The sequence below is a fragment of the Plutella xylostella genome, chromosome 16, assembly GCF_932276165.1.
Source record: "Plutella xylostella chromosome 16, ilPluXylo3.1, whole genome shotgun sequence".
NCBI lineage: Eukaryota > Metazoa > Arthropoda > Insecta > Lepidoptera > Plutellidae > Plutella > Plutella xylostella.
In genome coordinates, this window is record NC_063996.1 from 8120476 (window position 1) to 8136955 (window position 16480).

General features: G+C 37.5%; 2 protein-coding genes across 2 annotated transcripts in view; one reads left to right on the top strand and one right to left on the bottom strand.

The window, feature by feature from the left end:
- Positions 1–16480, bottom strand: part of LOC105395578 (uncharacterized protein CG3556) — a 99885-nt gene that overhangs the window by 39853 nt on the left and 43552 nt on the right. The gene's annotated exons all lie outside the window — the stretch shown is intronic.
- On the top strand, positions 13764–15181 carry LOC125489735. Its single transcript, XM_048626585.1, has 2 exons — positions 13764–13931; positions 14172–15181. Exons 1-2 carry the CDS (start codon positions 13796–13798, stop codon positions 15179–15181), a joined length of 1146 nt encoding a protein of 381 aa, XP_048482542.1. The 5' UTR covers positions 13764–13795.

Sequence of the window (16480 nt, forward strand, 5' to 3'; positions counted from 1 at the left end):
GACTTTTAAAACCGTGTTTTTTTTAAACATACAGCATTACTCGATATTTTTTTCGACTGCGATCAATAGCAGGGTTATACAGGGTGATGCAACACCAAACAAATTCTAACAATATGGATTTTTGTACGGGCGGCACGCAAAAAACTGATCCAAGTTGTCGATTTTCAGCAAATTTATAAAAGTGTCAATATCTCGAAAATTATCGAGTTTTTACTAAGGTCATATTGTGATATTCTGGCCTCTCATGAGCTGACCTATCAGCTCTTTAAGGGATGACGTTGACTTTTGGGACACCCTGTATATAGCGGAAACAAAGTGACAATTTAGAGGGCGGTGTACCAACAATAACAAAATAATAATATAACTAACTATGTACCTACTTATAATAGCCTAATATAAACCTATGATACTGTAATACATACCATAAACAATACATACTATACATAATTATATACATACATATTATACAAACATACATATATACTTAGTTAATTAAATAACACATGCTTACTACTTACAGACAGGTTCATCATAATTACTATAATATTAATACCTAATTAGGGCAGTGAAACTAATAAAAAACGGGATTATCATATAGTCTTTAGTAAGGAAAGAATAAAGTAGAAAGTATTTTTGATTAATGACGATAAAATGAGGCAGTCTCACCGGTAAGCCTTTAAGGCTGAAGTAATAAGGACTAGATTAATTGACCCTTTTCAAACTGTAAGCCTGATTTAAGTGGAGTTGGTGCTGCTGTAACGAGCTATTCATGCTTCACCTACAATAGGAATACACCGGCTATCTGTGGCGACGGGTTCATCATTTATTTGTAGCCGATGTGAAAAATATATCGTGATATTAAATATTAGCTGTTCCCGCGAGCTTCGCTTCGCCTTAAAAAGTTTTCCCGTGGGAATTCCGGGATAAAAAGTAGCCTATGATCTTTCTCAATGTCTAGACCATCAGTGTACCAAATTCCATTCAAATCCGTTCAGTAGTTTTGGCGTGAAATAGTAACAGACAGACAAACACAGTTACTTTCGCATTTATAATATTAGTTAGTAGGATGAAATCAGTCAATCCATAAGGTAAGCCGATGGGAATCGTGAAAAATACAACTGTGAACACTCGGCATACTAACTGCCAGTTTCTATATCTCTATCTATCCATAACTGGTAGTTACTTTCATACGATTTTAACATAATCAAAAGTAACAATCTGTCAAAATCGTATGAAAGTAACTACCAGTTATGGATAGATAGAGTTATAGAAACCGGCAGTATACCGATACACTGCCGCCGCTAACTCAGTCACCAGTACGTCTATCACAGGATTCAATACTACTTTCGAAACTACACAAACATATGGAAAAAACCAATATCACTTAAGAAATTGTCAAATTTGCCTTACATTTTGACAGTGACAGTTGACGATACTGTTCTTTTACCATATGTTTGTGTAGTTTCGAAAACAGAATCGAATCCTGTGATCGCGCCTCTGTAAACAGTTTGTCTACTGGGAATGCAGCCATAGTGGCCGTCACTACGGGCGAGAGAATCGCGACGATTTGACGATAATATCGCCGTGTGGAGACAACTTCTATGAGAATGTATAGAAATGCGTGGCACGACGATACACTCACGGGCAATGAAAAAGTACCAGTGAGAAAATCACCAAATTAATCATAAGCAAAAAAGGCTAGTTCAAAAATTACGCCATTTTTTGTCGGAATTTTGTGAATGGAACTGTTTCTTTGCGTGTGATTTTAGTATCGTCACGTATCGTCGCGATTTCCTGGCTTGTGGAGACGGTCCCTAAGAGACTGTCGAATTATTCGTGATTCACACCACCTGTGTCAATGCCACCGCAGGTACAGTCGGGATGAAAAATCAATAGTCGTCACTGGGGAGCGCTGGTGTTCAGCCCACTGGCTCGCAGCGATAAGCCGCCTAATTTCAACGCCGTTCTGTGATTCTTGCGTAACGAATTTTCGTATCGATTGTACTGACATTATCGGCGATCTGAATTTTCGATTATAGGCAGCAACGATTCACTGAACATAAAGTATGTGATGTAACATAGAAATTTTTGGTGATTTTAATAGCTGTGTTGATAAATAATCATCACGTCATGAATGAAGCGTCCGAAGTTGATCTAGCTTCCGTGATCGTAACTGTTGTATGGTCAAACAACATATTTTTCGATATGGGCAAAATAATGTATTTCGTAGCAAAACTTTTTCGGCTGGTGGTACAGGGCATAATACATTTATTATTGTAGTCACGGTAATTAATGTAACTATTTGCGGATATTAATATCCTTACATACTCGGTTTTGTTTGGAATTTTATTAATAGATTTAAAGGCCACCCCACACTATGTGCATAAAATTTATTTAAGTATCTAACGTGACAAGGGACACTTCGATATAATTTTCGTCTTTTCATTTAACAATAAATACTTATATAAGTACTACCATATTACTACCTATGGTTCTTTTTCATTCGCTCCTTCATTCTAAAAGGCTCAGACACACAGACATAATTATCCAACTTTTTCAGCCGTGCGTAAAAAGCGTCTTGAAAGTGATTCCGAGATCATAATTCTTTTAAACTTGTCATGGGCTTCTGGTTTTTGCCGGGTTATACTCATTTATCATTGAATTTATCACGCATCACGCCTCAGTGGCTCCTCTTGGTAGATATAATCTAATAGATTCCTACTCGCGAGAAATGAGTAAGAATGTATAAAAATTTTGATAAAAAATGGCTTGAATTTTGTATTTTTTTTTGGTGCAAAAAGGAGTCTCGACAAAAAATCGTTCAATTACATATTATTATAATTATTAAAACTTATACCTAAGGATGTTGCAGAAGTGGTTTACTAAGCCGAAAGGGGGCGACTCAAAGGATCATTCTAAGCAACTATTTTACTACGAGTTAAAAAAATTCACGAAAAAAATCTTTACTACTGTACCGTTTTTTTTTCTTTTTTTTTCAAAACACACACACACTTTAGAACAAAAGTGGATGACCCTCTCAGCAAATCCCTTTGCGCTTATTATACCAGTTTTGCAACACCCTGTATAACTAAGTACACTGTGTTCTGGTGGTTTGAAATGTGTGTATGTAAATAAAATTTAACATGCATATACCTAGTAACTGTGTGTGATTCGAACAACAAAGTGCAGTTGCAATTCAAACATGGTTTCATAGCGTATTTCCAGTTTACGTTATTTATTGCAGCGCGATGCAAAAAGCCGTTCCGCTTTTTTAACGTCACAAAACCTATTACAGATATTGTTTATTCGCAGCAACGGCCATTTTGTTCTCGTGTAACTAGTTTAAAACTGCATCGGCATACATCGGTCAATTCACATCCAAAACAAATTTGTAACTACAACAATATTTTCTAAAACCGTTTCGACAGGAGCCGAGATTTTATTTCCATTTGTTCCCTAAAACAAATTTCCGTTAGCAATTAGCAAAGTACCAGGAACGAATGGCTCAACAAGAGGTGGCATCAACTCATTAGCATGACCACTGAATAAAGTTGGCCGTCCCGATCTCTCCAGAGTTTATCTACACTTCCCGTCCCGGTTGTCCTCCTGGTACAAATTAATTTATTCCAACCTTTGAACTCGGCTTTTTATTAAAATTAAGTTTATGGTGGAAGATTAAATTATTTTAACTTAGCGTTTATTTTTAGTATCACAGTTTTTTCATTTGCATAATTTTGTGTCTATTGTAAGACAAGAGCAATTTAGCTCAAGTCCTAAGTACATAGATAAGATGCAATCGACATAATTATAGGGATTGGAATTCGGGATATTTAATCAGCTTCCTTGCTTTTGAATTTTTGAAGGAACAAAAGAACAAAGTTGTATGGAAACTGATTTTACCGACTTATAACAGTATCAGAATTATGTCAGTAGTGAATTAGAGGCCTATCGACATCTCAAATCTCGAACAAAATTTTAATATTGAATGTAACTATTTTAAAATGAGTCATTAGAATAATTACTACCTGCTTCTACCTAATAATAAATAGTTGGTACGGTAGAACCAACCTAAAGGTGTAATATTATCCAAATTGGTAGGCACCATCACAATAATACCAGAGAGCTGTTTTAAGGCCAGTCGGAGAGTCAGCTGCTGCCGACAGCTCCGCTCAACTCTAATTGCTTATCGGGAAGACTCCGAGATGTTTCCATCAAGCAGATGCTTATTTCCGATCGCACTTCACCTAGTCTAAAAATACAAACAATCATTATTAAATAATAGCTGATGGCTTCAAACTTTTATGAAATGCTGAAAAACTATTACTCACTAAAAATAAAATAAAGAAGTTCAAGCTTTCTTAAAAATAACTGTGTCAGGAAAGTTTCCAGTTCCCAACTTAGTTACCAGGGCAGCAGGAAACACAAAGTCAAGTCAAGGATTGGGAAGAAATGCTGACTTTTTCTTAGCACGGGATCGTTTTTGTTGTTTGCCAGACAGCAGACTTTAAACTTTATTAAATTTTCGTTGAACATGCTGCCCGGTCAGCGAACATAAATTTGAAATTCGGTGTGGAAATAGAAAATTTTCGGAAGTTTTTAATAGTTTTGCTAGCTGTAAATAAATAAATAAATATGTGGGGACATCTCACACACGGCCATCCGACCCCAAGCTAGGCAGAACCTGTGTTATGGGTGTCGGACAGCTGATATATCTACACAAATACATAGATAGATAGATACTAAATATAAATATCAACACCCAAGACCCGAGTACAAATATCTGTCTTTAAACAAATATCTGCCCCAGCCGGGAATCGAACCCGGGACCATCGGCTCAGTAGTCAGGTCACTAACCACTACGCCATTCGGTCGTCAGCTGTATTGTTACTTTACGTAGCGTTGTGCTTGAAGTATAATGCGTATACATGTCAAACTCACTAACTGCTTCATTGTCAAACATTGACGTTTTGTTTAGTAGGTATTTTGACAAGGTACAAAAGTGTATAGCTCATTGACAAAGGAATAAAGAGAGGACATGGCATAACCACGAAAAAAATGCGCCTACCTAAACTTTGGTTTCAATTAAAATGGCGGCTTTTTTCTTGAAAAATGTAAACAAACAAATTGTTTGACAGCTGAAGTACCTTGTGTTTGGATGTCAATCAACATGGCGAACGGTCGCAATGTTGTAATTTTAGGCAAAGACAAAACTACTGTTGTCCTTTTTTTACGTAGGATAACACCAATAAGTTAAAAAGAGACGTCGATATATTTTTAAGTACCGATTTTTATGCCAGGTCCTCTCTTTATTCCTTTGTCATTGGTATAGCTACTAATGCAGCTGACTGTACTTCAACACTCCTACAGCAATATAGGTAGAACAAAAAAATGTTCTTTTTGCTTTCGGCTTCATTTTATCCACGAACATCTGAAAATACCGATAATAATTTAAAATATTCAGGTCGCTAATTTCCTTGAACACAAATTTACGGTGAGAATTTTTACGACATTTCCGGAATTTTCTGTTTAACTAAATATAAAAATAGAATCCGTTAAAACCTTTTCTGAATTTTTAACTTAATTTCATGGTTTGACGTATTTCCTGATAAAATTTTCTTTTTACTAGGAATCCAAATGATGGACACTGCTATTTTGTATCTACCGAACACGATTTTGAAACTTTTAATACTACAAGACTATCTACCTAAGTATCTAACTTTGCAACGAACATAGCAAATAATGTAACTGAGCTTTAGGTAAGTACTCCAAGCTAAAATACCAGGTTTGTAGAAGTAAAAACAAAAATCTTTGCAAGTGATTAATTATAATAAAATAGTCGAACCTCTTTGAACACTGCTATTTTGGTCCGTCCGTTGTTTGCTGACCCTTTTCAGCCGACCCGGCCTGGCAGGTGCGATGAACAAATAAAGGTATTAGCTTCTAGATACACCTGTGTCGTTATGTTACCCTGGTACCTGTGATTTATTGATAGAACACTTGAACCATAAAATTGGCCTCCAATTTTCATCGTAATTTGATACCATAATAGTCATAAAAAGCCACGCAATTTTATTAACCGACATTGCTAAATTATAGGATTATCAATCTCTCCTAATCGTGCATGATTTATTCTGATTAAATAAAAAATCTTTTGTTTAAATACTTAATTTAATTTAATTTATTTTTATTAAATTTAAAAATACCTTGAATGGTGAAACAAAACCGATTTAATCATGAAACACAGTGTAAAGGCAAAGGAAGCCTTTTTTAAATATAAGTTAGCTCTCATTTCTAATCTACTTTTAAATAAGTAATCTTCTCCACTTTAACCTCCAAGATTCCAAGATATCAAAATCGAATATTTTTTAGAAACGGAAGAAGTTCTACCAAATATTGTAACCGGCCTGTCTATATCTAATAAAGGAGGTTTTAGTTGTCGAGTCCTCAACCTACATGCTCACATCATGTCCTGCACGCATGGCTGCTGATCAAACAGCCAGGCGGCCGAGCGGCCTCAAACGTGTAGATGGGCTTAATACATACCCACTAGGCTGTATAAAGTAAAACCTTTGCCGTTTTTTGCCAGCCGTTTTGTACTGGCCGTTTTTTTGCAAGGTTTGAATTTTTATTTTTTCTGTGTTTGCCCGCATGAGGTTGGTTGACAGTTTGACACGGTTAATTGTTTGGAAATTATTTTGAATTCCCAATTTAGGGAAATGGTGTTAAACGTTGTGTACCAAATGACTGTAATTTGATTTAAATACGTACGTGTAGTGTATGATAAAACTGACCCCTAGTCACGCCATAGAATAACAAGTACAGTAGTACCAGTACTCATTATTCTATGGTCATACTTACATCATTTCGGTACGGTTTGCTTGGATACTAACGCTGTGTAAGTGAGTACGGTGTACCTAACTATTCTCTTAAATACCTACGTATCTTTATTAAGTGAAAGTAAACCGTCGTCACATCAAAGTGAAAATTCATGTTAAGTTCTTATAAATAACAACACTCCTGGCTACGAATTATTCGTAGACTCCAGCAGGGTCATTCTATATTGACGAAAAACAAACGAAAGAAAGCGTCGAAGAAGATGTCGTGCAATCGGCACGCTTATTTATTTATTTAATTCTTTATTGCACACATACAAACATGGGTGGACTTAATGCTATTATGCGTTTAATACAACGAGATATAGTCGTGGCCATGGAAGTAAAAATAAAAACGAAAGGAATCTCGTTATCTAAAAAATGAGTCACAGCATTCATTCATTAGTGTGGGTGAGTAGGTGCGACATGATTAGCGCGCGGTGGCGGACTGACTTACTTTGAGTGTGTATGTGCGCAACAATGGGTGCCTCACTTTTTGCTTAGAGAGATTCCTTCCGTCTTATTTTCTACTTCCATGGTCGTGCCTCGCGCAGCAGCGCTCCAAACCTTAGTTTTTCGTCAAATAGAGTGACCCTTAGGATTGTATCACCATTCTCTATTGAACCTTCGTACGTTATATCGATATCGCTATGATAGAGGTAGTTTGACAGCATAACGCAAGTGTCAAACGTTTGATGTAGGTCCAACATTGATATCCAGACTGAAGTTACAGGGCGAGATTTGATATTCTATTTTGATAAACATTATTCAATTTTATTTGTGAGGTACAAAATACACTCGCTAGCAATGAAAAAGCTCCACTTACAAAATGTCGATACCAAATGACCCAAATTTTTAATTGTAGATTAAGATACTTATTAACTTTTTTAGTTGGTCATATTTTGTGCGCTGCTAAATGTACGGTGGCCTGCGCCTAAAAGTATACAGGCGGAGTTTTTAAAATAGCGATCTCAAGCTCACATGCTGCTCAAGCACATCCACATAAACACCACTGCTACACACATCACACACATCACGTCCCCGGATTTATAACAGATGTAGCTGGTCCCTTCATCATCAGGGATCGCTATTTTAAAAACTCCGCCTGTATACTTTTAGGCGCAGGCCACCGTACTTCAATATTACAGACAGCGTCACTAAGCTAGTCTTTACCGCTTAGGTGCTCTTGTCACTGGAACTTTTTCATTGATCGTGAATGTATTATCAGCATTTGGTTACGTAATTAACTTTTAACAATGTCGTATTTTGGATAGCTAAACCTAGAGATCAATACTGAGACAGCTTTGTAAGTTTGGGTAAACTAACTCAGGTAGGCAACATAAATTACCATCATTTAATAACGGTCACGTAGTACCTCTGTATACAACTATACAATACGAGGTGCCTGTTACACAAAATGTACCCAACTTTAGTGTTTTACTTTCAATTTATGTCAGTAAGTTATAATTTCTACGGTTCTAGCACGTTTAGCTTGTATAAAATCACTTGAACCTAAGAAACCTACTTTAATAAACACCTAAGTAACATAAACATTTCAGTTCCCATTTCAAGTGAATGTTTGATGTAATATTCTTACAGGAAATAAATTATCATAAACCTTAATAAAATTGTTATATTTCTTAAAATATCTACTAGAAATCACTACCACGTAAATTTAAATAAACCACCTTGAAAATTTCCAAAGATAGGCTATTTGGCACGGCTCTGTCTTATCTCCTTAGCAAGAACATTATCTTTAACCAAATTAGTTAAGTACGAGTACTAGGATACCATAATTCTCTAGAGATGGGCTATAAATGCTAAGAAGGCGATTCCGTAGTGCCAACCTATAAAGTAATTCGATAAATTTATTCGTCTTAAATGCAGATTATACACGTATTTCACCTAGCCTGGTACTTTAGGACGCGGATGATACTTATTATTTTAAACATGGTAAGTACCTAAAATAGTAGGATACCATCCGATTTTAGTTTTTGGTTACACCTTCATTTAACTTTTTATGTAGAACACAGTGGTGGTATCGGTGAAATTCCTGACGTCTATCAATAAGTAAAGAAGTAATTTCCAGCAATCCCATCTACCTACTTATGTATGTTATATGTTATCTATTTAATTATTCATCATAATGCATTCAATCTGAACTAAAATCTGGAAAAAAGAAACATCGTTTGGCATAACAGGCAGTGGAGCCTTTGCCCAATTAAATTTTAACCACAGAAAAAAAAAACGACCACAGACAATGTGCACACAGAGTCTCGCCATGAAATTAATAAAACATGGAATGGCCCATTGTGCCTCTGTGTAGCCGTTTGCAAATAGGACGTATGTATACCTACTGCTGCTAGAATTGCGCCTAGTGGGAACCTAAACAAAAGTCTATCTGATATATACTTTGTATTTGATGAAGTATATAAGTATGTGTGAAGTGAAAGGACCATTGAGTGCATTATAAATTATAACTGAAAAGAAAGCACACATTTTTTAAAGAGAACATTACAAACAAGTAAATTACGTGTTGCAAAAGTGGTACAGTGAGCAAAAATACGAGATTCTACTTGTCATTCTAAATATTCTTCCCGCCTCTGAAAGTTTTTACTAGTGTAAAATTGATAAGAAACAAAAGCGGGCCGAAAATCAGCCCTGTGGTGCGCCATGCCATTTGCACATTCCCTGGCAGCGCTCACTCCGGCCTTATGAATTAATCAAACCGGCTCCATACTGTACCTCGGTATGGATATTAATTGAACCGGATCGGGCCGGGCGTAAACAATTAGATAGAACCCGGTCGGATGGGCTATTGCGGTGGCCGATAGAGTTTCGATTGGTCGGTATATTATCGATAGGAGATCGCAATATTTTGTAAGAATATTTTTTTGAATTTTCCAATGAAGGAGTAGGTTTCAAAGTGAACTAAATATGTTAAATTAAAAAGATAACGAGAACTTAGCGCATAAGTTTTAAACGCTTATAATGAAATAATTATAAGTACATGAAGTACCTACTTATGATGAAAAATTACTCCAAACAATCAAAATCGAATGATATCATATGATGATGAATCGAGGGATATCAGCGATATAATTTATTTAATTAAAATATTTCGAGGTTACGTTGACTGTCCGGATCTGCTAGGTAAACTTGGTTTAAGAGTTCCGTGGCGAAGAACGCGTAACAGACCGCTTCTTAGTATTCCTCAATGTAACAGCAACTACAGACAAAATTCATTCTTAGTAAGAGCTAGTAATACTTTTAACCAGATGTGTAATAGTAATAGTGTGGACCTCTTTAGCGGCAGCTTATGTTCTATTAGAAAACATATTATAACTAACTTTATTACGTAATAGATACCAAATAAATAAGTAGCATAAGTATAATCTAAGTAGAATTTATTATTAGGTGAGTATGTGTTGTTATTGTTATATCGTCTCCATATGCGAAAACCTATAATTAGCTTTTCGTCTATTTATGTTTAAATAATATTAACTTGTTATTAGTATAAAGCTGTTGGTTTTCCATGCAATAAATTAAAATAGAAAATAAAATAAAATATTAAGAAATAAAACACATTCGAATTAATCTATTCGTTGACTTTTAACCACGTAGTCAAGACAACATAATATATTATATATGTCAAACTTATAACACCTCTACACTCTACATATCGACTGCGGGATAAATACTGTGCAAAATTCCGTAACCACACGACATATCACTATCATATTCCATGTCGTCCGTAAATTGCGCGCACGACACGAATGCCGGAATAGGGCCCTGGCACAAGCGCATATCCGATTATTGCCGATCCGGATTATGCACGTACCATTATTGCCTGGCAATTTACCCCCGTGCGGGCCAATGGGCGCACGGTGTTTCAATTTCTGGACGTGATCGCTGTGGACCAATCAGGAGGTAGGGATATTTTGGTTGTGAAAATATTATTTATTATGATGATTTTCTCAGAGGCATTGTTGTAATGTAACACAGAAGATGAAGCAAGTGCAAAAATATTTATAAGTAAGTAACTAGGTAATATCTTTATAAGTAAGTAACTAGGTAATAGTAAAGTTGTGATTAAATCTATTTATTTCGCGTAAGTTAATAATTAAAGAAACTGCACATTTTCAATTAAAATACATCATAGATACCAAATTTAGAGCATGGTGTTAATTTATGCTTCGAGGACATCAACGTAAAGAGAGAGATACAACTAAAATGAAAATCGGATGGAAAAATCTTAAAGCATCTATCAGAATGTATGTGCATAAAATTTAAGAGTTGTTGCGGAGATAAAATTATAATTAATTTTCAATTACACCTGGATATGATCACATCTGAATGAAAATTAAAACGGTCGATGTAGGTACTATTTTAATTCTTGTTCTTTGTTTCATACTTGTTATTATTTATTTAACTCTTTATTGCACGATGTTTATTGGATAATGAGAAATTTTGAAACATTACATTTTAATTTAAATATTTTTTATCATTAAACCTAGATGTTTGATTCATTATTTCTAAAAATTTCAACTTTGGTCTTGTTCTTGTGTCTTAACTAATACCACCCACCTTATTTTAATTAAATTATATGCACACTGTATTCAACAACTCGTTATCTCGTTCTACCTACACAATAATTCTACTACACTTATTACGCCATTAAAAAAAACAAACACACTCGTAACTAAGTCACACTCAAAAGCACCGGATGTCATTGAGAACCCAGCAAACCCAATTTCCGCTCAATTTCCCAGCTGAAAAGTACCAGGGCACAAGAAAATGACAGGAGTGCAGTTCACATAACATGCAAGTTACGAGGCTAGCCGAGACATGTCTTCTCATTCCAGCCAACCAATTTACAGATGAAACACGGCCAAGGGAAATTGAGTCCTATGAGGTTGTGAAGTAAGTGTTTATTGCTAAATCAAGCGGTTTGCCGGCCTCTGTATAGAATTAGAGACAGGGCCACCTTTCTAGGATAGTTATTTCTGGTTATATGGCTTATTGAGTTTTAGCGTGAGGGAGCGGTTGTAAAATTTTCTTGATTTACGCAAAGTTAGCTAGTTTTATGGAAGGATATTTGGAATGAAAACCACTTCCGGATTAACTAGGAACAGTTTTAGTACAAAGGGGTTACTGAACGTTAGGAAACAAACATTTTCGCAGCGGTACCGATGCTGCGCTAAACAAGACTCACCAACACGTTTTTGTCAACCTAGAGGAACTCCTGCGTCGTTCTGCCTGGTACTTACCTAGATGAAGGGGGGTAAAAAAATCCAATCATTTTCTCTAAATATCGCACCAAAGAGGAGTTTTATTGTACTCTCGGGAAATCTACCTAAATATTTTTAAGGTTGCGTACCTAATATTTCGTGTTGCGTAGCGTTCAGCTTAAGACCTTCTTGGAACTGGACAAAGTATTGATCTTATGTAACATTTGAGAAGTTTAAATTCTATTTAAGTTTGAACACTGGTGGGGGCCATCAATGTAAACACTCTGTGTTGGTTGATTATCCAATGACAGTGTTGCCATTTTAACCACTTAAGTACTTCATTTACAAAACATGTTTTAAGCATTCCAAACATCTGTTAGACCAAAAAATATTTACTGATTTAACACATACATAAGCAAGGTTGTTAATTGCTAATGAGCGATGGTAACACGGTAGCAGGTCGCGTACAGGCGGGGTCGCAGGCAGCAGCCCTTTGATTTAAAACAGGTGAACCGCTAAGCATATAAGCTGGGGCATTGCCGCACGGACAGACCGCAACAACACAACATGCATAAGTACCGCGTTGAAAAAGGCCTATTGTGTAAATATACTTTGAGGAATTACCGCCAAAATCTTCAAGAGTAAAAACATAAACAAAATAATTTAAGGCGACCGCAACGTCATACGAATTCGCCTTAAGTTTCCAGTGCTCGAACAGTTCTTCTAAAACTCTTACTAGGCTCTCAGAGGACGTTATTAATATTTGCGGAGCTATTGTATATTCTATTGTATATATTGACTAGCGTTCGACAACAGATTAGAGTCCTTCACTGACTGCCCAGTGTGCGCTGGACGTATTAGGGCACAGTACACATAAACGTAACGTCACCGTATCGCCTTTCACCTCGAGCTTGTCCCCAGGACGAGGACGGCTCAAATTGATACGGTCACGACCCCTTTCCGAGTTGCTATGTGTGCTGTGACCTTTAAAGGAACAGGTGACACGTCACTCGTATCCGTGCTACGTAGTCGAGCCCCGGTAATGTGCCGTCAGCCCCGACGCTGCATTCTGTGGTTTACTGCGAGCAGAGAGGGCGCTAAGCAGATTTGTTCCTCCCATAAAGTATTAACGGGTTTGCGTCATTCTGGTACTGGCGAGTTTAGGTGTGGCCTTTTAGGATACTGATGTAAATTTTAACCGAGAGGGGAAAAAAGTAATTTAATAACAGTTTTCTAGTCATATAGGTGCATACATATCAACCAAACAAAATTATAATTTTCATTGATATGCGTATAGCATAACACTTCATACTCTTTGTTAATGTTCTATTCGATCACTGTGGTACTTATGTAAATCATAATTAAGATTTATCGGTAAGTATAAATCCCCACAACATTACTCATTGTCGTTTCTGTCTGAAGGCTGCATTGTTTAGTTAGGTATAGTGATCATTAGTAATTGGTTAATACACGTACATTGATGAACTTTTGGTATTATATTTCGTGGTTTCATTATCGATATAAATAACTGTGTAGTACTTTGACCTGTTGGGCAACAATCGCACGTTTTAAAATCACTCGATTCTAATTCGATAACTACTTTTTTCCCATCACTACTACTCCCTACCCCCTGACCGCCCAGCTTGCTGTCCTCATTCTTTTTCCGTGCGGGCGACAGTCAACAAGTTAGAAATGTCTAAAAGAACCTACGAAGAAAGGATTGACTATTACAACAATAAAATTAAAAAGTACATGGATAAAGATCGACGGAAACGACGACGTTTGCGGTTGAGTTCATCTTCGGATGATTTCCCAGAAAATGACTACAGTAAGTACCCATATTGTCCCATATACAATATTATTAAGTGTTCCGAAGTGCTTGTGATACCAATTACTGAAACCTAGCCGACAATGATCTGTTTAGTTACAAACGTTCATGCCGGTTTTATATTGCCATAGATTCAAAATTGAACACGGCAAATAAAATTTCAAAACTACCCGCCATAGATTCATTTTATGAACACGGCGTTTTCAAATCAAATCTGATTTACACTTTCTTCTCCTTCAGGGAGCGAGACCCTGGTGCTCGACCGAGACCAGGAGGCTATCATCGAGACCATGGACCCTCCTCCAGATCTCCGAGATGATTTAAGGGCTGGCTCCGCGGAGCCGCCCTCAGAAGACGCAGTGGACTTGATCATCGAGCCAACAGCGTCGGCCACGGAGCCTCCACCGGCCACAGACCCAGCGGTCGCCGACCAGCCCACGGGCGCCGAGCCCACCACTTCAACGACGGACGTAGACCCCGATATTTTACAAGCTCTCGGGGAAGCTACGGACGTGGGACCTACGTTTGGCGAGGAAATACACCAAAATTTATGCCAATTATGGCAGCCCTTACTTAAAAAAGGTATGTCCAAAGAAGCGAAGGACAAAATTTTAAAACAGTACTTGGTTCCAAGCAACTGCACACTGCTGCAGGCGCCGAAACTTAACATTGAAGTCTCCGCGACAGCCAACGAGATGGTCAAGTCACGTGATAAAAAAGTGGAGTCTGCCCAGCAACAACTTGGCGCGGGCATCACGGCCATCAGCAGAGCACTGACGACGCTGATGACGACAAATAATAAAGTGGAGGCCGTTAGAGTATTAAGTGATGGCTGTCGGTTGCTATGCGATTTGCATTTTATGGAGACACAAGGCCGAATCAAAATGCTCGCATCTGGGCTTACTAAGCCATTCCTGAACGTCATTCAAGACAGTGTACGGGACGAAACTTTGTTTGGTAATAATTTGACTGAGAAGATTAAAGCATCAAATACTATAGAAAAACAAGGAATGCAAATAAGGAAGACACCACAACCTCCGAAAGCCACCACGTCCAGCCACTCAGGACCCAGACCTTCCCAGTTCCAGGGAAATTGGACGGGCCCTCCTCGGTACCCATACCCACCGAGCCGGGGGGGGCGCGGGGGACAGCGGAGGCCGCCACCCAGTGCGCGCCGCCCGGCGCCGGCGCCCGCGACCAGCAGGCCGCCGCCGCCGCAGGGCAGGTCGCGTGTCCCAACTCGTCCCTGATGCAGGTACATTCTGGTCGTATTGCCTTTTATCATAATTGCTGGCTTAATATCACCAACAACAATATTGTGTTAAATTGGGTTAAAACAGGTGTTACTATTCCATTCGTCACACAACCTTATCAAACAATGAAGCCTAATAACCATCAGTCTCTTACAGAACAAATGGAAATGTCATGGGCTATTGATAATCTTTTAGAATTAGGTGCTATATCTCACGTTGAACCAATACCTGATCAGTATATTTCTAAAACTTTCTTAGCACTTAAGGCTAGCGGCAGCAAAAGATTTATTCTTAATTTAAAATCTTTAAACAAGTTTATACCTAAAAATCATTTTAAAATGGAAGATTTTAGAACTGCTTGCAAATTGCTTCAACCAAACTGGTACATGGCGAATATTGATCTCAAGGAATCATACCTACTTGTTCCTATATCTGTCGAAGATCGAAAATACTTGCGTTTTGAGTACATACCACCCGGCTCTGCCGAACCGTATACCTATGAGTTCAACGCTATGCCCTACGGGCTGGCCATAGCACCTAGGTGCTTCACTAAGATAACAAAGGAAGTAGTTACCCATCTACGATCAAAAGGATATAAATCTGTCCATTATTTAGACGATTTTCTGTGTCTAGGTCGCAATTATAATGAGTGCATTGCTAATGTTCGAGAAACCATATTATTATTAGAATGCCTTGGCTTTGTAATAAATTATGACAAAAGCTCCCTGCAACCTCAACAAAGCTGTAAGTTTCTGGGCTTCATATATAACACCACAGACATGACATTATCCTTACCTATAGATAAACGACAAAAAATTCTGCAACTCGTGCAAAAATTTCTAAGCCTGCCCTCTGTTACAATACGCGAATTCTCCAAACTAATTGGTACTCTTGTGTCAGCGTGCCCAGCTATGCGATACGGCTGGTTGTATACCAAAATATTAGAAAGAGAAAAATATTTATTGCTGCAAAAGTATAAGTCGTATGATCAGAAAGTAGATCTCCCGCCTACAATTTTGCAGGATCTTTATTGGTGGAACAATAATGTGCTCATAGTAAATAACCCTATCAAACAACCTAGCTTTGATTTAACTATATACACCGATGCCTCACGCACAGGCTGGGGGGCATATTCTAATGACACACGAGTGAATGGGGGCTGGAAAGATGAAGAATTAGGCTACCACATAAATTACCTTGAATTACTATCAGTTTTCTTTGCTTTAAAATGCTTTGCTAAAAACCGATTCGGCTGTTCTATCTTGCTTCGAGTAGATAACACTACGGCAATTAGCT